This window comes from Micromys minutus (genome assembly GCF_963924665.1).
Source record: "Micromys minutus genome assembly, chromosome: X".
Taxonomy (NCBI): Eukaryota; Metazoa; Chordata; class Mammalia; order Rodentia; family Muridae; genus Micromys; species Micromys minutus.
Genome location: NC_137970.1, coordinates 40,492,405 through 40,514,806, shown reverse-complemented (window position 1 = coordinate 40,514,806; position 22,402 = coordinate 40,492,405). Strand labels below are relative to the sequence as shown.

The window sequence follows — 22,402 nt, the reverse complement described above, 5'->3', positions numbered from 1 at the left end:
AGCAAACCTAAACACATTAGGAATTCTGAGTCTCATTTTACTGTTAACTATAGCTGTATTCTTTTTTTTTTTTTTTTTTGAGGCTTTTATCAAAATTATTCTACACAGTATCTAATATGACTTTCCTATTTTTTTCATCCTTCTAGCTCACCCTTTGGTGTCTGTGACTATTCAGAAATGAAATGACCAGCTGAAACCAGATGAAGAGACAATAAAAAAGAGGAGGGGAGCCAAGAGGCCTGCATTGGACAAAACTGCATTAATCAATATCAATTCCAATTCTTTCACATAATTATTGTATTTAGTAACCCAATTAGAGCACGCACACACACACATACATACACATACACAGGAGGGGGTAGGTATTGATCCCCTGGAGAGAGATGCAGTGATTACACATTATACTACACAATGAAGAGAAAACAGAAGATCTGATTGAACAGAGTTCAACTTTCCCCTAACTTTTTGTCCTTTGCAGATCTCAGGTTGTAAAACCCTGAAGTGGGAATAGTAATTTCCTTTATCCTGGCCTTGGGAAGAAATGAGGTTTTTATTTATTGAATATTTACTAAGAAGTATTTTTAAATGAACTAGGCAAAAATCATATTTATTCGCCTATGTTTTGTTTGGCTAAGGCAGGTTTCCTATGTGCAAGGAAGAAAGGTCACTGTAAGTACCATGTTGATTTACTCAGGACCTGCTGAGCAGCTTGCTGAAATGGCTAGAGCTGCCCTCACTGCCTCTTGCAATGAGATTTTTTGCCCTTTGAAGCATTATGTACACATAGTCAATTCTCCAATCTGAACTAAATCACATTCTATATCCTGAACCAAATCTGGCAACAGAATAAGTGTAGCCAACTGCCATGGTCAGCATCTCCAGAAAACATCCCTTCATGGCTTCTTCACACATCTAATATCCAAGTCATCATCAAAATTGCTGGCTCTGCCTTCAAAGGAGAAAGAAGGTCATTTATGGAAAGATTCCTTTGGCCTTGGTACTCTTGATCAAACGATGTAAATTGTCACACTGGAGGAATAAGTTTTAGTAATTGCATGGTGACCACTTAATGACAAAGCTTGGTCTACTTTAAAATTGCTAAAACAGACTAACCACTCTTGCACAAACAAAAAAAGTTACATCAGTAAGGTGATGGACATGTTATATGTATATAATTACTGATTTCTATATATGGACCAAAACATTAAATTGTACCTAATAAATACACACAACTATTGTGCGAATGATAGTCATATGTCACTTTAAAACATGGTCAAGTTCTCAGAAGTTTATTGCTAGTTGATTTCATAGCTGCAAATACTGACGCATGCATTAAGTCAAACTTAGATGATACAGGTCAATAACTATGTGGTGCCTTGGTGCAACCAAAAGACACAGTAAACAAGATGCACAGGGCTGCTGTCCCTGTAAGATTGGATAATGTTTTACACTAAGCTATTTAAATAAGTAGGTATACTCTAAATTAACAATAGGAAATATAGTATAACCAGGGTTTGGTGGCACATAGCTATGATCCCAGCATTAGAGAGGCTGGGGTAGGAGGACCATGAATTTGAGGCCAGCCTGGGATATATACAAAAAAAGTATAATATAGTAGAACTATTTAAGCCAGTAAGATAGTTGTTTCTTATCAAGTATTGCACATTGCCTATAATTGTACAGACTGTAATTTTTTTTGAGATGCAGACTCACTGGAGAGCCCAGGCTGATGTTTAACTTGAGATCCTCTTGCCTCAACCTTTCAAATGTTGGGATTATATGTGTGTACAACCATGGTTGGTGTGACTGTTTCATTTTTCTGGCGAATAGTACATAGCCCATTGTTGTTTATCATTTTAAATAAATAAATAAAATTTTATCTGTAAGTACAATTTGATAACACACATGCACATAAATCTAAAAAAAATCTCTAGAAACATACACACCCTCACACATACCTATATATCTCCTGTATATTTATATCTTCTATAAATACTTCCTGAGATACTTTCTGTTGTTGCAGCTTAAATTATCAAAACATCAACTGCATGATGCATCATCCAAGGAACTTGTTAAGACAAAAATGTCTTAAGTCAGACATGGCAGTACACACCTTTAGGCCCAGCACTGTGGAGACTGAGGCAGGAGGATCTATTTGAGTTCCAGGCCAACCTGGAATACATAGTAAATTCTAGTCCAGCTAGGGCTATATAGTGAGACCCTGTCTTAAAAGAAGAAACAGTGTGTGATAACTTATTTGTTTTGTATTAACTCACAATGATCCTTTGGCTCCTGTTTCTAGTTCTCTCTGTTTTTAAGATCACCCAGGAGTCAATGTCAGCTTATCCAAACCACTTGGTTTCCAGTCACTTACAGTAGGCCAACATTAGAGCCATGGTGCAATCTAGAAAACATTATAGCTGAGCATGCAGAAGAGGAAGTAAGAAGAAACAGGTAGCAGAGCTGTTACATCACTACATCGCTTTGCCAGTGTTTGGGGTTTTATAGCCCTTTCAATTAAATGGGAAAACAATTTATATATTATCAATGTTTTTAGTTTAAATAAAGAAGTTACCCTTACTATGCTTCTTATCACCTGGAATGAAATCTGGTCTATAGCTGTCTCTTGTAGCACATTGCCATGGCTATATGTGTCATGGAATGTTCTAGATCTGGCCAGAATAACCTAGAGTTAACACCCTTTTAAATAGAAAAGTAAATGAATATTTTAAAAACAAAAGAGAAAATCCAAGTGTGTGTGTGTGTGTGTGTGTGTGTGTATTCTGCTCCTTGTGGTTTTGATTCAGTGGGTCTCTGGTGGGGTCCAGACAGCACTGTCTTTGACAAACTTTATGGGTGATTCTGATGCTTACATTTACAAGTAAAGAGACCTGCTTGTCTCTAAATCATCCATCATGGGCAAAGGCAGGTGAGGGTGTGGGAGGGCAGGTAGTAGGGCCATAATGACTAGATATTGATTCACTGATGTTGTTAGCTTTTGACTCCATAAATGGGAACCATTTGTAAGCCACACTATTCTATTTAAAAACAGATCTAGGACTTTTTAAATGTTCTTCTAGGACTTTAAGATACTACATGAAGAATCATATGGAGTAGAGATGGATTTCAGATCTGTTAATTTTATATTTCGGACAACACAAAATTAGGTCCAGCCCACAGCCTCCCCCTTTTGGAATCTGCACCTGAGCAGTTTCATATGACTTAAATGACTGAGACAATAGCCTCCTGATAGACTGCGAAGAAAACAAACGTTGTGTTTACAGCAGCACATGGCTCTTTTCATACTCCAGGAGTGACCTCGAGAAGCAGCTGAACGTGCTGACCCATATTGTCTAAACATTAATTATGCCCAACGCAGTACTGTTGTTCTTGAGTCTTGGCAAATGCACTCTGACAACCAGATGGAAAACTCTAAGCAGTGGTATTCCGTGGGTGAATTCACTGTACCCTGGGAGCTCATGCTGCAGCTAGCCTATCCTGGCGACTTACTGAGCTCAAGGAGAAGCACCCTGCTCGAGAAGAAAATAGCGTAGGACTTGAATTTTGAACCCCCAAACTCGGAATCTTTTTGTTTTGTTTTTAGTGTTTGGTATTTTTTTTTTTAAAGCCAGGTTTTCATTGTGTAGCCTTGGCTGTCCTGAAACTCTCTCTGTAGAAAGGCTAGCCTAAGACTCACAGAGATCTGCTTGCCCTTGCCTTCCAAGTGCTGGGATTAAGGGTGTATAACACCACTTGGCAAAAACTTGGATTCTAATCCCAGCTCTACTCCACTTGTACTGGGAAAGCTGTTCAGACATGAACTGTCTAGTCTTTAAAATAGGGTGAAATTTTTTGATAATCCAATTTAATGATCCACATGAACAGAGAGTAAGGCTCTAAAATATTAGACACTTGTTAGTAATAATAGTAATATAGGACCGTTAATAGAAATATTCTGTTAGGTTTTATGCTGTCTTTTCCTTGCCCCAACTTCAATTGCTTGTCCAGGGATCTTGCTACAAACTGCTTGTAGAAGGGATAATGTTCACTATGCTGGAAGACAATTTGCCTTCCTGGCTACAGCTCCTTGGGGCATTTGGATAAGGGGGATGATAACAAAAGAGAAGATTTCATCAAGCAGTGGGCAAAAGGCCAAACATCTCTGGAAACCACAAGCAGCAGGGCTAGTGACAGAATCTTAAGAGAGATGAAGGATGAACATCTCCAGTAATTGGTGTTCACATCTGGGTGCAGACCTCAAGAGCCTCGGCTGAGAAGGGTGCAATGAATTCACTCTCTGCTGGTAATTATGTGGAGCTGGGTGATGAGGGCAGTGGAGAATGGGAGCTGGGCTGCTTTTACGGATGTTTCAGACACTTGACTGTTCAACGACTGCACATGAAGACTGAGTCTGAATTTCCCATCTGCTACAAAAAGTAGAGTCTTAGAAGAATATGGTTTTTTAAAGAGCTGTTTTCATTGTTGTTTACATTTCCATGTTATAAAGGGAATCAAGTCTTGAGCCTCTTGTATAATAGACATGTGGTCTACCACTGACCTCCACCCTCAGCTGAAGAGGGATGCTTAATTGTAATTAATGAAAATACAATAAGGTATAAACCCAAGTTTCGGAAGTAATGTTTACATGTACTGTACTAGTAACAGTGCTGTGTTTATTGTTTTATTCTGTTTCCTTCCTTTGCGGCAGAGGTCGGTGTTTGGTGAGACTTAGCCTTTAAAAATTGTTTAGAATTTTAAAAGTTCCCATTTGTTGTAAAATTTTAATTTATGGAGCTGTACCCCTTAATATTAAAATGGATTTTAAAGGTATTTTGTAAGTGGATAGTCTCGGTTCATTAAAATGCTGCCAACATAGTAAGGCTGTACAGGAAAAAAATTTAAATCATTACTGGTTGCACGCTTTAAAAAAAAATCACACATGCAAGTACTATAATCATAATGCAAATATGTTACTAAAATTCAGAAGTAAACCATCACACTTTTAGTTTCTGGCCCTTTAATGAATTACTTCTGCAGAGCAGTAAAATGGCTTGGCAGGCAAAAGCACTTGCAGACAAATCTTATGACCTAAGTTGGTTCCCTGAGACCTAGATGGTAGAAAGAAAGAACCATCGCAAATACATGCATGTACGAATGTGTGCGTGCACATCTCTCTCTCACACACACACAAACACACATACACACACAAAACAAAATGGTTATAAATAAATAATTTCTCTTTAACACCGAAGACTTTCACCAAGTACCTGTCCATGTATCAAAAACAGTGGTTTTATGAATGAAACCACCCAGAGGAATTCCTACTATAAACCCACCCGTAGATGTAATTAATATGACACATCTTTTCAACTCACCACAAGCATTTTCATTGGTTCACACATAAGTTCCAGATCCAGCCAATCAACTAACAAAACAGAATGGCTTTTCCTTCTGCTATTAAGCTGGTTTGTGATACTCCGAAAGGATAATCCAAGACAAAGGTCTCTTTCTACTGAGAACACATAGCCCCAAAGGCATGCAGAGGTGGCTCAGGAGTGACTTCAAAACAGGGAGCTTTAAATGAACCAATGTCCAGAACCTCAGCTTCTAACAGTATAATTTCCTAAAATTAATATGCCAGAGAAAGTCTTTTTCATATGAAACAGCCCTCATTGCAATTTTCAAAAGAGGTACCACCCACACCTTAGAGTGATGCATTGCATGTATGAGAGGCAACACTTTCAGGGCGAACTGTAAAGAACATTCAGGGCACCCTGAACCTAGAGAGCAGTGCTTCTCACCCTTCCTAATGCTGTGACCTGTAATACAGTTCTTTATGTTGTGGTGACTCCAGCCATAAAATTACTTTCATGGCTACTGTATAACTGTCATTTTCTGCTGTTATGAGCCATAATGTAAATGTCTGATATGCAAGATACCCCATGAAAGGGTATCTCACCACCACACCCACCAAAGGGGTTGCAACCTAAAGGTTGAGAACCACTGGTCTAGTGCCTCCTTGTCTTGCCCTCCTATATACACATTTCTGTTACAAGTGAAAACTAGCGTTAGGAACCAGAGTAGAATGGAGAATGATGCAAATTTTGGCCTAACAATTTTGTTTCTGCTTCTCTCATCTATTATCAGAGAACACATGGATCTTGAGGGGCAAGGTCCAGGAATTCAAAGTAAACGGAGCACTGGAAAGAAATATTGAATGTGAAAAATAGCTTTTTCATGTAGTTAAGGGTAAGCATTTTCCCAGCTATTCTCAACACTCATATTGAATCCTAAAAATGGCTTTTCTCTTGTAGTTAAGAGTAAGCATTTTTTTCCAGCTATTCACTTCAAAATCACTTTAATAACACAAAGCTCTACAGGCTGGTATGGCTGTATCTCAAAAATGTATCTGGGATATTTTCCAGAATTATAAAAAATTTAAGATATACTGGAATAAAGGCATGGATAAAACATTTACATTATTTTTACATGCATTACACTATATTTTACATATATTATTTTAAAGGAAGTTAAAAAACTATTTTATAAATTCCCATCATTACATATTTCATTTACAAATATGCCTTATCCAATTTCATCTTCTAAAATGTTTGTTTTCTACCTCCTCATGATAAAAAATAAAATTATCTACAAATTATTTTTTATAATGTGCTTCTTTTTCTCTTTAAATACATAGGAAACTTGTAATTGTGGTTCCTAATAAAGATAATTGAGCTATTTCTGACTTTTTTTACTTGATTTTATGGAGTTATTCTTGAAAGCCAAATAATACAATCTGATATACACACTAAAAATTTAAAGAACAAATAACATGCCTTTAGTTTTATTCCGTTTCTTTTTGTTTTATTTTCTTATGAGACAGGATTCTCTGTATAGCTTTGGTTGTCCTGGAACCTCATTCTCTCAACCAGGCTGGCCTTGAACTCAGAAATCCACCTACCTCTGTCTCTTCAGTTCTGGGGTTAAAAGCACGTGTCACCATGCCTAGCTCAAAATACTATGCCTTTCAAAAACACACTTCTCATGTGAAGCCCTGTCTCAAGGAGGAGATGAATCAGCAGTTAAGAGCAAGTACTGCTCTTGAAGAGAACCTTAGTTTAGTTGCCAGCATTCTCTTCAGGTGGCTCACAACCTGACTCACACCATTTTTAACTTCAGTTCTAGGTGATGCAACACCCTTGGCTGCAAGGATCTACACTCACATGCACAGACTCACTCCGCATATACACGTGACTAAAGACAAGAAAATACATCTTTTTAAAAATTCATATTTTTCTTTTTATAAATACCGTATCATTTTATCTGTGAATTGTATTTGCATTGCAACAAATTGAGTATATATATAATGACCATTTCTTGATATTTTTATAAGGCTTCTTGGAACATATTAATATAGTTGAATAAAAAGCCATTATGCTGATCTCCAGGTTTTTAGTAAATCTGATAAGGCCCCTTTTTGCCTGTTAAAGAAGATATACTCTGCCAATCCAATAGATTAAAATTCTAGCCTCAGCACTTTGATTTTTTTAAAAATGTTTTAATAGTGAATGCCAAAACCATTTTTTCCAGAAATCGTTAGATGGGTGATGGTGTAACACGATTACCAATACTTCCATCTCCTCTCTCCTTTGCAGGCATCTGCTTGAATAAGTTGCTTTCAAGTAAAGTAGCGAGGGTGATAATTAAGAGCCATTTGATAAGTCTTGATAAAACCTTTTGTTATAATTTCCCAGAAAGGGAAAGAACAAATGATTCTAAAAGCTTAGTAACAGATCTCTTTGCAGGTCAGAGCATCTCCAATCCATTCTTTGACAATCTTATCAGGCTGCCCCTTGACGAACCAATAAGACTGCTTTAATGACAAGAAACTATGTTCCTGAGCTAAAGAATTCAAGGAATTACATGATTCCACTTTAACCCCTTCTTATTCCCACTGTACATTTGCGTGAAAAAATATTTCAGTACTTACTAAGGCAAAGGAAACAGAAACAAGCCATCGCTGTGCCTCAATCTGGCAATGTTATGTTTACCCATAGTCACATCCATAAATAAAAACATCCTACTCATCTTATTAAAAGGGAAATTGCTGATCAAACTTATTTTCTGTTTAACAATCACTTATTAAAATGTGTAATGTGGTGGTTGTGTTCAGATTTATACACCCGTTTCTTCTTTAGAACTATGACGGAGGGATACGATATGATTTGCAAGCACTCAAGTATCACACTAAGGAAATTATAGGCAAAAACAGCTTCGAGGAGAAAAAAGAAAATTTAGAAAGTATTAGAAAAAACAGTTTGTTTTATATTCTACAAATATATAGTGGCACGCTCCAAAGTTTTTACATGCTACTGAAGGCACGGAAGTGACTAAAAATAATATTTAATTAAGTTAATTAATTTAATTTTTTTGGGATAGGCAGGGTTTGCTGAATGGCTCAAACTGGCCTGAAACTTACTGACTACATAGCCCAGGCTAGCCTCAAACCCATGATTCTTCTACCTTAACCTCTCAAATTCTCGGGTTACAGTTATAAACCAGCATATCTGGGTACAATTTTGTTTTAAAAATTCAGTGTTATAATTCTGGCTCCTGGTGTAGTATGTGACCAAAGCATTGTAAAAAGGAAGAAATAACGGAAACACTCAATATGTGTTCGTACGTTTATCAGAGAAATAAAGGCAAAGGGCAAACTGCTGTTAAAGGAAGGGAGAGAAGTGAAGAAGGAGAGGGACAAAAGGATAAGTGAGGGAAAGGAAGAGGGTGGGGGGAGGGAGGGAGGGAAAGATAGAGAACATGCACATAGAGGATATATATCACAACATACTGAACCAGAAATCCATACACAGAAACCTCTTAGGTGCCAGTGGCAACAAGATGTAAAGTGACAGCTGAGGCTCATGTGGACCCATGAGAGAGTTCAAAACTCTGGGTCACATAGTTAATTATGGCCCACATACCAAACCTCCTCCAGGCTCAGATCACCTAAATAACTGAAGCCCACATGCTGCTGAGGCTTTCCCAGGGCCCCGGGAGCCCAGAAGACTCCAGGAGGCAGTATGCAGTCTACAGATAAGACAGAGAAGTAAGCAAGAAATGGTTTCTCCTTTGGGTCCTTTCGTATGACTTGCCTAGGAGCCACTGATTTTCCTGTCATTCTCAAAGTACTCCATTCAATAGTCACATGGTTAGTACCCTTAGTAAAATCTGCATGTTTGCCTCTGAAATTTCCAGAAAGTAGTTTTTTACACTTGTATAATATAACATGACACTAGACACTAGAATGTTCTGAGTGTACATGTTTTTTCTCTTGAGGATCTCAAGGTTTATTACAGTGCCTTGTCAAGTGCAGTGCCATGGAAACTGATCCCTGTGGATGGATATGAAGCTTGGCGCAATGTACTGTTTCCAGATCTACAGAAGTGACATACAGGTCTCCTCAGTACTAGATGGTCACCAAAATTAGAATAGGTAAGCTGGAAGGAAAACATCAGTCTACACCAAACCATATTTCTCTTTCCATACTCTTAGGAAGTACATCAGCTCTTTCATTGTGAACCAAAATGGCCTGGATGTATAAATCTCCATTTCTTTATCACACCGTACTTAGTTGCACAACCAATTAGGTCCATCTTATTAGCATGGCACTGTACTAAGTGCTGCAGGTTACACATAGACAATGACCTTATTGCCATCAATCATCCTAAACCCCTTTAGTTCTTCAAGATTTGAAATTAGAGTAATATTGCTTTTTCCTTGATCCTCCAGGAAATTATGAGGTAGCTACCCTTGGTGGTATCAATTCCTCTCTCTCTCTCTCTCTCTCTCTCTCTCTCTCTCTCTCTCTCTCTCTCTCGCGCGCGCGCGCGCGCGCGCGCGCACAGTGCTACATAATTTCATGATGTAATTTCTCCTATGGTTTAAATGTCCCTTTAAATTTTGGGTATTGAACAAGTGAAGTATGGGCCGGAAACATTACCAGTGTCAGGTCTTGCTGATAGACATCTGCATTGTTATAAGGCAGTTTCTGGACAGAGAAATACACTTCTTACCTCCGACCAACAAGTAGCTGTTGGGAAACAGTGTCTTTGCTTGCATAAGTGCCCTTGCGTGACCTGAGTGGAAGAGGTCAAATATTCCGTCTGCATACACTCTAACAGGCCTGTCAACTGTAGAAGGAAGAGACACAGTTAACACAACTACACAATAAGGACCCATGACCTTCCATTAGAACAGCATCACAAGTTTACCTACAGAAGGCACAGTATCTAGAGACTATCAGTTTCACATCAGTGATTAAATTGATATTTTTACGAAATAGACTCTTTGAAAGTTGTCATAATACAACAACAACAAAATTAAGAACACAACATACAGTCTTTCCCAACAAGGAAAACAGAGCACTGGGAGTTCTCTTCACCCCACTTAGACTCTAGATGTCTGCACCAGTGAAATCTACCTGCTACTAGGGAAACTAAGGTTCCCTTTTAGAGTTCTTCATTTTGTTCATTTATGATTTTAGACATGGACTTGGAAGGAGACCTGAGGCCAATTTTAAGCATGTGAGTGAGTCCTGTTCTCAAAGACAGTGATGCCTCTGTGTTTATTCAGTGCTTACGCTGTTGTTCATCTTCCTTTTCCAGTTCAAAGTTCATTGGTGAGTGAAGTAAGCTGTGGTAGGGATGTTTTCACTCCATAAATGGGGAAATTCTACAAAACAAGACTCAGTTCATCTTAGAAAGCACAATGTTTCCCAGAATATCATTGTACAAGGCCACTCTGGGGTGTAACATAGAAACAAGAAGGCAGTCAGTGTGTCAGTTTTGTATATAGGCTTGGTGCTTTGGATTTAAGCAATCAATCTGTTCTTTAGTCTTTCTAGTCTTTCAGGATGCTACTACTGATCCAGACCAGACACCAGTTTCCTTTGAATGAGAAGGGCATGCCAAGGGCATCCCAAGAAGAGTATTGATGAAGTTGGGCTTCATCAATGTACTATATAAAGTGATCACAGCATGGAAGGAGAGGATTGTTGTTCTTGATATGTTTATCCTGATAGCCAAGAAAAAGAAGAAGAGGAGGAGAAAGAAGATGAGGAGGAGAGGACGGAGGAGAGGGAAGGTGGAGGAAGGGTGAGAAAGGGGAGGCAGGCATGTATATCATGGTATCATCAAAGTCTTCGGAGGATTACTTTGAGAAATCTATTTACTCCTATTGGACTTTGGTGCTCACAGTCAGTCCACCATGCCAGTGCAGCAAATAGTTTTACCCACTGAGCAACTTCACTAGCCTGGTGACTTTTTAAATAAACATAAGAATCCTATTGGCTTTTAAAAATACATGCATGTATTATATTCATGCTATAAAATGAAATACTAAGGGGATGGGATATGGCCTGATAGTAGAGTGTCTGCCTAGCATGTACCAAGGGTCTGAGTTCAAACTTCAGTGCCTCACAGCAAAAATAATAATAATAATAATAATAATAATAAAATGGGGAACTAAACTCAAAAGAGATCATTGCAAATTTCCATGAACTAATTTAGGATTTAGATCTAAAATCGTGCTTAATTATTGATACAACCTGATCTCATTAATTTAGAACATAAAGAAATATCACATTAATAGATTCAAATGGTACAATCTTGCTAATAAATTAAATTTCTGCAATGAAAAAATCTAGAGATTTTATGTCAGACTGAGAACTGCAACTATTTTCAATTATATACTATTTTGAACAAACAGAATCGCTTTCACAGGATGATACTGTATTCTAAATGAGGCGCAGTAAACAGAAAATGCTCTGAAATAACAAACTGTCTAATGAGGGATCTTGGATTTCAATGCTCTTATTCAATTGCAATTCAATTGAGGAAAATTTGTTTTAAGATATAAATCCCACAAGAAAGCAGATGGCAGTTTTGTGGAAGTTTTTGTTAACGATTCAGAGGTGATCAGGATAAATGGATTCAGGAAGCAGAGAGGAAGAAAGTAAAGAAAGATGCCATAATTACTGGGGGAAAGGCCATTTAGTAAATTTCAAGACTATCTGTAGAGTTGATTTTGCAGTCAGATCACTTTTTAAAATTGTAACGTGTCAGCAACTTCCAGACTGGGAAACTTCTACAGGGCCCAAAGCAAAAACAGGAACCTAGGAACCTGGTTTCTTGGCCTCTTCAAGGGATAGGGGAATGAGAAAGGAGGGAAGGGGCAGAGAGGGGAGAGGAGGTGTGCAGGGAGAGACTACGGATAGATAGACAGAGGTCAAAGTGGAACACATCATAGTGAGAGTGCTGTACCCACACACCTCCTCTCATAGCAGGGCATGGGCCCTTTCACTTAGTCTTGAGACTAGCTGAGGACGGTACTCACAGGGGTGGCCATTGTACTGGATAAAGTGGGGTAAGAGGCAATAGGGACTTGAAGCCCTAGCTCTACCTGGTTCTCTAGTCTCCTGGGATTGTTCAAAGATTAAATGAGACAGGGCACATTCCCGCACTGAGACCCCAGCTTTCCTACTCAGCAGGTGCTCCTGGAACAGAAGCATCACCTGGGAGGTTGTCAAGAGTTGCAGCTTACTGCGCCCCAGCCCATGTGGACAGAATCAGACACACCCGTGGGGAGTCCCAGACTTCTCTATGTCTACAAGTCCTCCTGGTGACACTGAGGCTCCAGTGTAAGAAGCCATGCCACTTGCCAGCTGAAGGACCTTGCACAGCCTTGCAACTTCTCTAAGCCTTAATTTCCTTCTATGTGAAAGACTAAAAGTCCTGACCATGTTGAGTTGTGAGAGGAAATAAAGACCTTAGGACCTTGTGCACATTGAGTAAATGCCTATCACTAGTAGTTGATATACTGTCCCTTGCCCTGTGGATTCCTTTAAGCTTGGCTTGTCTGTGTATTGCGGCGGTATTACAAGCTCAGTCTGCTTTACCATCATCGATGCCTTAAATCTCAACTCACTCAACTCGTATATTTTTCACTCCATTCCAACCGACTGGACTGATCCACATTCACCCCCCAGACAGCTCTCTAGCTCTGTGCTTTCCTGCACTGTTCCTATCCTACCACATAGAATAACTGTTTGCTATAGGCATGGTCCAAAACTTCTCTCATAACTGAGCTATGTTCTCCACCCTCCACTAAGTCTTGCCCGACCTCTCTAGACCACATGAATGTGCCATTCTCTGAACTGTCACTTGGCATCAGTGTTGTACAAGCATACACGTGCCCTCGATTTTTACTTCACGTCTAACAGCCTTGTCCCTTTGATTATCATGGGAGCCCATGGAGAACAGAAATGGTACTTTATAGTTTCTTTTACATCTCTTACCCATTGGTCTTCTGATAGAAGCTAAAGGAATGGACGGAGAAAAACACTTCTAGAACAGAACCCAGTCTTTTTTAGGGCTCATTTAAAACATAAAAATGAAGGCATTTCAGAACAATTACAATTATACGGACTTAGTTCATCAACACCTTGAAAATGGAATTTTTACAGAACCTGTCTGCCACAAAAGCCATATGGAACAAGACATTGTCCCTGTTTGGCAGATGAGAAGATGAATCCTGATCTTTCTCATGACGTGCCAGAGTCTGTGAAACTAGTAAATGACAGAGCTTGGGCCTCCCCTGCAATTTTACCTTGGCAACTTTGATTTGTATAAGTTATTGCCATTTTGATTTTTCTTTTACAATAGGGTCTCACTCTGCTCGGGTTGTCTTGGAACTAACTACACAACCCATGCTGTTCCTGAACTCATGCCTTTCTGCTTCGGCCTCCTCAGTGCTGAGATTCCAGCTTCAAGACCTCATACTCAACTACTTCTCACTAGTAATGTCCTCTGTTCCCGCACTTTGCCAAGATTGCACAGCCCTACTCTAACAGTAAGCACTGTTCACACACTGCTTTGTGATAACTTCAGATGTCGAGATGAACCCCATTTTAGAAATGAGAACAACAGCCTCACCTGGGGTTCCTAAGCGGGCTTGAGCAATGGTCAGTTTTTCATGAGGTGCTTGGCACTGGCAGCTGGATTCATCGGCAAATGGGGCTGGTGCAGTCAGAGTCTACAAGGGGAAGAAAGAAGGAAAATACATTCTGATAAAGATTTCGTCAGTACCATCCTCCTCCCTTGAAGTTTCCCGTTTGGTAGGCAGGCAAATGACTAAGAAAATAGCAGGTCATGATGGCTCACACCTGTAGTCCCAGTAGTTAACTGGAGAGCCCAAGGCAGGGTGATCACAGTAAGTTCCAAGCCAGCCTGAGCTATGGAGTAAGTTCCTCAGTGTTCCACAATAGTTCAGGCTACAGAGAGAGAGAGACTCACGGGGCTAGCGGGAAGAAGTAAAATGTATCTTCTGGGCCTTCCAGAGCAATATTGTACTCTTAGAAATAAAGCTTTGTCACAGTCACTTTCCCCTCCCCTTTAACTGATGCATTAAAAATATTAAGAGCTAGTCAGGCATGGTGACTTATACATGTAATCCCAACACTCAGGGGACTGAGACAGGAGGATGGAGACTTCAGGGCTAGCCTGAGCTATAGAGTGAAAGACCCTGTCTTAAAAACTAAGAACAAATACAATAAAAAGAATAAATTATAGGTCTGCATGGTACCTACCAAATGCCAGGTGTGGGAGGAGATGCTCTAGGGCTGCCATCTCTTTCTGGCCTCCCAACACACTACGCTGTATACGTATTTCTATCATTCCATAGGATACCATCATACTATGCCTATTTCACAGAAAAGGCAACCAAGGCTCAGTAAGATTAAGAAATATGCTAAGTCATGCCCTTGGAAAATCATAATGCCCAGCTTTGAGCATTTCCCAACCAACAAGGGCAGTCTTCAGATATTTAGACTCACCCACACCCGGGACATTCGGCTGAAAGGAACCTCATATTCAGAAGCGTGGCACGACATCTCCTGTAACACACACACACACACACACACACACACACACACACACACACACACCAGCCTGGCCAATCACAGATGCTGATGTCTCTTCAATGCAGAGGCCAAGGCTGATATCTGCACTGGAGAGAGCCTAAAAGCACAGCAATTCTGGCGGGCTGCAGAGAACTGCTCCTGTGGTGGCTCCCCCAGCTACCAATGGCTAGAGGCCCCGCCCCAGGCAGCTTGGGCTGAGGCTCTGGGGAATGCTGTGAGAAAGATGTAGTCACTTGGAAGTCTGCCCAGGAAGTGGCCCTGCATTTTTTAGTCAGCCTCTTAAAATGAAAACCTCACTCTCTCCAGACAGAGGAAGACAAAGCGGGCGGTGTTTTTTGTAAACAGGGCAATCTAGAGTTGAGCATTTGCAGTCTTTGAGCTATGTCAATACCAGAGTCCCCTCATTTTTTGTTTTTGCTTTTGTTTTAAGCTAAGGTTCACTAGTCACTGTAAACATTACTCACAGTGCTGCATGAATTGCTTCTTAGACATGGAGACAGGTGGAATTCCTTAACTTGGGAAGATGCGACTGAGGAAGGATCTATACATTTGGACAGGGGATGTGATTTACATCTGCCATTAATTTATTCATATTTCTTCAGATACTTAATCACTCAAATCGATGTCAGGCACTATATGAAAATCTAGGGCTAGATGTAGGGATAAAGCTAGCCCACTCCTTGGCTTTTTAATTGTGTTTTTTTAAAGTCAGGACCTTGTTACTTATCCCAAGCTGACTTTGACCTCAGAATCCTCCTACCTCATCCTCCTAAGTGCTAGGCTAGTAGAGATTTACTGGAAGTTAGTCCTTGCTCTTGACAAGACCATATTCTCCAAGATACCATGCTCTTTACACTGACAAGAAGCAAACCCTGCCCTGCCCCCATCCTGTAACCCCATTCAGTACCTTCTACTCCGAGGCAGGAATCCTGCTTCAGTTTTGTCTGGAGATCTCCTAGTTAGTTGTCTGAGCCTTCCATAATTTCTACCCTGTCCTTCAGGGCTCTGGCAACAAACCAAGACTCCAGTGAACAAGAATTGGGGAACGTGACTCCATTTTTTTTTTGTTCTTGTTTTGTTTCTCTGCATTAAGGTGATTTGGGAGGCTCTAGTAGAGCAGAGAGATGTGTGTAATGTGGCAAAGGAATGCCATCTGTATTTATAAGACTCTTGTTCAAATCTCCTTTGCATCACTTGCTGAGTGTACACTTTAATTGGGCTCTTCTGGTTTAAAATAAGCACTAAAGTTAGCTCTAGGGTGGATGATGTATTTTGAGGCACAGTAAGTGGAAAAAGAGGAAACAGGCAGAGTGTGCCCTCAGCATGCCAAGTGTTCTGCATCAACCTGTCTGTCTGCAGCATGTGTTTCTTTCTGTTACATCCCTACCCCCTGCATCTTCTACCATAGTCAGGTGTCTCTGCTTGCTTCCCATTCACCAGAACCTCAACTTATATGTGGCTCCACATGGCTTTCTCAGGTTTCCCTTCATAAACTGCCCCTGAGGTTGCTTTGTTTGCTTGCTTGCTTGTATCCAGACAAGGTGTTGCTAGGTAGCCTCTGCTGACTTTGAACACATGATCTTCCTCAGTAGTAGAATACTTACCTAGCATACACAAGGTCCTGGGTACCATCCCCAGTAACACACACACACACACACACACACACACACACACACACACACACACACACAGAAGTTATAGAGTAGAATCTGTCTGACTAAGCTCATATTTTTGAATCAGAATACAACCAGACTTGGCTAGAGCTATGTCAGGTGCACTCTTGGGTCCAACAGTTGTGGCAGGGAAAGTCATGGGTGGTCCAATATCATCCCTTTAGCAGGAACTAGCTATGCATGTGGTGAAAGAGTTATTTGACTTTGTGTGTTCCTAAAAGCAAGTTCTGCAATGTATCTGGATTCAGTGTCATCTGTAAAAAGGCAAACTATCTTAAAGGATTGTTCTGAGAAACAGACATTATATGTATACTATACTTAGTAGCCAATACATTGTACCTAACAAATGCTATCCTTACTCATCAGATCACACATAGCACTACATATTACTGTACAATGATAGATAGTGCAGTTCTCCATACAAACAAAGAAATTACTCAGGAATGCATTTTAACAGCACAACCCAAATTAGTAAAGTGGCTGCAAATAAGTGAGAGAGAGAGAGAGAGAGAGAGAGAGAGAGAGAGAGAGAGAGAGAGAGAGAGAGAGAGCGCTCATGCACATGTCTGTGTGTGAATAAGCCTCATGTTTGTGGATACCCACAGGAACCAAAAGAGGGCGGCCAATCCACTGTGCTGGAGTTACAATCAGTTCTGAGCTACCTGACATAGGTACTGTGGACCAAAGCTAGGTCTCCTAGAAGAGTAGCACGTGCTCTTAACTGCCGAGCCATTTTTCCAGACCCAAATGGAAACATCTGACATTAATGACTTCTTATCTGTTTCTGTTTTGTTATTGTTATTGTGAGGACATTAAAAAATGCAGTCTTACCATCATGCTAGCCCAGGTTAGCTGTAACCTACTGAATAGCTCAGGCTAAACCTGGAACTCATACACCTCTTGCTTCAGTGTTCACATATTTGGATTTTACACTGCTGTTTCATTTACATGTGTATATAAACAGTTAATCTTTATCACATAGTCTAAAACAAATGTCTATTTAGAAATATGTTCATGTAGTAGCCACAATGCTTACTAGACAAAGTGCTGACATCTCATAAGGAAAATGTTTTAAGAGGGTGTGAAGGTTGGCATTCAAAACAGAAATTTTCCTGAAAGATGAAGATCGTTTATGTGTGCTGTAAATTTTGCTGTTGATTCTCATGGCTCAGAAATAAGAAAATGGGAAGACTGAAGAGAAGGAAAACAGACAGAACCCCTAAGTGCATACATGTGCTTCTGTGTACAGCATGCACACAGATGACCAGCTATAACTGCAGTTGGCATGGTTTACGTTTTGTGATATACAAAGCAATTATGCATAGAACAGAGACAATGCAAAATAAACCAGTTGACACCCTGCTTTCCAGATTTCCTTTCAAAGTGATGCTGAATAGGCTTTGCTTTGAGCATTCAACACTACATTGAAACAATGAGATGGCTCAGTGGGGAAAGCACATAAGTCGCAAGCCCAGCAACCCAATATCAGTTCCTAGAACCCATGTAAAGGGAGAAAGAGATCAGACTCAACAAAGTTGTTTTATGGCCTCTATATCTACAAATTAGCAATAATTTAATTAAAAGTAACTAAACTCTATATTCAGCAAGACTTGGTGAAAGCCTGGCAAATACCAACTACTTCTATGACTTGAAGTAATATTTTTTTTGATGAGCACATCAGACAACAATTTTAAAAAAACTTTCAAGAGCAAAATAAATCATTTATGCTCTGTTCTGTTTTCTCTACATAGGGGCAATGGGCTCATTTCAGAACAATTGGGAATAAAATACCTGGAGTCTCCTAGGAAAAGAGATGATGGGGACAATCCAGCCTTTGACTTACCTAGATGTTTACAAGGGACCAAGGTCCCTACCTACTCCTCAAACTTTACCAAAGCCTAGATGCTTACTGGAATACTCTGATATATTCCACAGATAGGCCTTTTGTTAAGACATGAAAGTGGGGCCCAATAACAGTATAACAACTAAGTCTTTGATTGTCTAGCCAGTGATACATAGAAAGTGTCAAATATATTTGCTCATTTAGTTTATCCAAGAGCTCTGTAGAATATACAATGTCTATTGAACTATACAGAACCTTTCTGCAATGGTGATATCAATTGATAACAAGAAGCCATAGCACTTTAGGCTCAGTTGTCATTTTGGCTCTCTCAGAACTGAGGAAACACTCAAGGTTTTAGATATGATGAGGAGACACAGAAAGAAGATACTGACATGCACAGCTACATGCCCATACCTGCACACACACACATAAACATACATGCATGCACATGTACACAGAGATAGCTATCGGGTACAATATAAAATGTATGATACAATTACTACTGGAGTGAAAAAATGACACATTATACTTACGAGCTGTGCATTGCTGATTGACAGACAACTGGACTGATCAGGCTGAGAACCACAAATTGAGAATTGAAAAAGGACATCATAAAATAATTCTATTTCTCATCTCTGAACATAATTGAAGTCCAGATTTAATTTAGGATCATAAAAGTTTAGCCTGATTGCAAGATAGAATTTTTTTTAAAAAAAGTAAAATTAAAAACATTTGGCCATAGGTCAGGTCTGAAATACACAAGTCACTAGAGTCTTGAATTAGGTCATTTCTTATGAAGAATCCCAAATCACATAACTGATATGAAAGTCTTGCCAGCAGAAATCCATGGGGTGGAGGATAACAAGGCCCAGAGTGTGGATCAACACTGAGAAATGCCCTTTTCTTATTTTGTTAAATAGAGTGTGTATGCATGAAGAAGTGATAGGCACCACCACATAGACGGGGTTTCAAGATAAACGTTTATCAGGAAGGGATCATTCTTAAGATATTTCCCTGAATGCAAGTGGAAATCCCTAAACAGTATATATATATATGCATGTTAATACTGTGTTCTGATTTTCAAAAGAGGGGGAAGGGTGAGGTAGAGATAGGTAAGAATTATGCTGAGATGACAGCTATTTAAAGTAACGTGACACTTAAAATGGAGCAAAATGTAAAGGAGAATCTCAGTCGTGCTAGCCACACTGGAAGGATGTAATAAGCACATGTGGCCAACAGGTCTATTGGACGGTACAGACAGAGAACATTCCTGTTATCACAGAGAGGGCTACTTAGCCTAGAAGAATAAACAGCAGATACTGAATTACCTGCTTGGAAAGAATATATATGAGTTATTTTACTTTGTTCTCATAATGTGAACATATTTCTGCCATTTACATAATGAAAATATAAATTTAAAGAAATATTTTTTCTATTCTGTGATTTCAGAGTTGCAGAAAATTTAATCAAGGCTCAGATGTCCCTAATATGGAGGGTGGGTCTTATGGAAAATAAAAGCATTCAGTATTATCTATAAACTAGCTGACATAATTCCTATGCATAGGGAAGTTTTAGAACTCATTTGTGCTATTGAAAGATTTAAATCACTGTCATAATATCTACCCATTATCCCTTTGTTCAACATTTTATACCACGTGAATAGTGCTTAGTGTGTGTTAGATACTGTTGTAGATTCTAAGGTCACATCAGAGGTGATAACAGACAAAAAAAATAAAAAAATAAAAAAATAAAAAAACCCAAAACAACCAACCAATCAAACAACAACAACAAAACCATCTTGTTCTCATAACACTGAACAGTAATGACAAACAAGAAGAATGTAAAATATATACAGTACGTTAAGTGGTGATTGCATACTATGTAAAAACTACGGTGAGGATAGGTAGTAAATAAGGTGAAGGAAGGTAATAGGGAGCTCAAAACTAAACAAGGCAGAAAGAAAATGGAGTTTAAGGCTATCCTGGGCCACTTAGTGGGACCTTGTCTCCTAAAGAGTAAAAAGATGTTGGGACATACCTCAATGGTAGTGTTTGCCTAGGATGGGTGAGAGCTTAGATTCAATTCCCAGTAGAAAAAAAAAGGAGAAGTGAGCAAGAGTGATCTGATCTTTTCACGTAAATGGCGTGTGAATGTGTGTGCGCATGTGTGTGTGTGGTGTTTATGTATGTGAGGACTGGATGTACATTATCTGTACATGTGTATCTGGAGGCCAGGAGGATGCTGGGTGGTCTTCTTTAACATTCTCTGCCTTTAAAAAAAAGATTTATTTCATGTGTATGAGTACACTGTAGCTGTCCTCAGACACACCAGAAGAGGGCATCGGATCCCATTACAGATGGTTGTGAGCCACTATGTGGTTGCTGGAAATTGAACTCAGGACCTCTAGGAAGAGCAGTCTCTTAACTATTGAACCACCTCTCTAGCCTTTGCCTTTTTTTCCTTTTAGATGGGGTCTGTCACTGAAACTGAAGCTAAGCTGACAGTTAGTCAGCCCTAGTTAGGAATCACCTCTGTCCACTACGGTACTAGATTATATGCATCGATGCGGCTACATCTTTATATATATAAAACATGGATGCTAAAATCAAAACTCAAGTTCTCATGCTTGTATTGCAAGCACTCTTCCCTAATGAGTTACCTGTCTAGTCTCTGGTCTTTGTTCTCTTTTTGAGACAAGGTCTTCTATAGCGCAGGCTGGCCTTGAACTCACTATCTCGTGCTGGCCTGAGTTCTTGATTCCCTTTACTTGATAGCCTTTCCTATGCTGGGATTACAGGCATGCACCACCACACCTGGCTTTGACTGTGCTTTAACAGGACCTTAGCAGATATGTTGAGAAAAAACTGGTAAGAGACCTAAGGTAGAAACAAAACCATTGCACTAGAGGTAATGAGACATCAGAGTTTACATAGATTTTGGATAAGTAAAATTTGAAATACATTGGATAGACGGTATGGAAAAGATAAGGAGCTAAGATAATTCCAAAGTAATTGGGCAGAAAAAAAATGGGACCACCTGGGTCACAGTTCTCTGGATGGGAAAAGTTCTAAAGGTGGAAGTCTGTGGTAGGAAGGATGGAAAGATTGGGGTTATGTTCTCACTCCCTGACTCCGATATTACTGTTAGATCTCCATATAGGGATGTCAGGCAGGTATGTACAAGGCTAAAATTTAGGAGAGAACACTAAAGGCTGGAAATAGGGCTGTAGCAGATGACTGAATGTAAGTGAGGCTTAAAGTAATTGGAATAAATTCATATTATAACATCTAAAGACACGAAGGCAGAGAGAAGGGTCCAAGTTGGCAAATAAGGAGACACCAAATTTGTAGACAGTCTTCCTCCACCATTATGAAAACTCCAAGAAAGCAAGGATTTGGTCTTCCATCTTTGTTGCTATAGCTCTGTTCCCCAGTGTAGTCCTGGACACAAAGTAGGACCTTAATAAATACTAGTTGAATAATAACTGGAGAAAGTTATTGCTGATAAAGTCAGAAATAGTCATTGAACTCGGGAAGAAAGTATACAGATTAAGTGTGCTCTAAATGTCTCTTATCATCATAGTATATATTTTAGGAAACTAGGGAAAGTTATGAGAAAACAAACCTCAAATAATTTAATTCTGTTTTCCAGAGTCAACTGTTGGTAATACTTTATGGTTCCGTTTTCGCTTTTCCTATATGCCATGTACATATTAAAAGCTTTAGAACTTTACTGCATAAGCACTTTCTTTTTTTTTTCTTTTTTCAGTTTTATTGGATATTCTCTGTATTTATATTTTAAATGTTATACCCTCCCCCTACTTCCCTCCCTCCTCCCCCTCAACTTGTTTTCATGAAGGTGCTCCCTCTCCTAATCACCCTCTCCACCTCAGTGCCTTGACTGATGATG

General features: G+C 39.5%; 1 protein-coding gene across 1 annotated transcript in view; it reads right to left on the bottom strand.

The window, feature by feature from the left end:
• Nucleotides 1-22,402, bottom strand: part of PCYT1B (phosphate cytidylyltransferase 1B, choline) — a gene marked incomplete at both ends in the record, with an annotated part of 61,497 nt that overhangs the window by 23,127 nt on the left and 15,968 nt on the right. The window contains 2 exons of the mRNA XM_080909845.1: nt 10,074-10,190; nt 13,992-14,091. Coding sequence (XP_080765971.1) covers nt 10,074-10,190; nt 13,992-14,091 — 217 coding nt within the window. The remainder of the gene's footprint in view (nt 1-10,073; nt 10,191-13,991; nt 14,092-22,402) is intronic.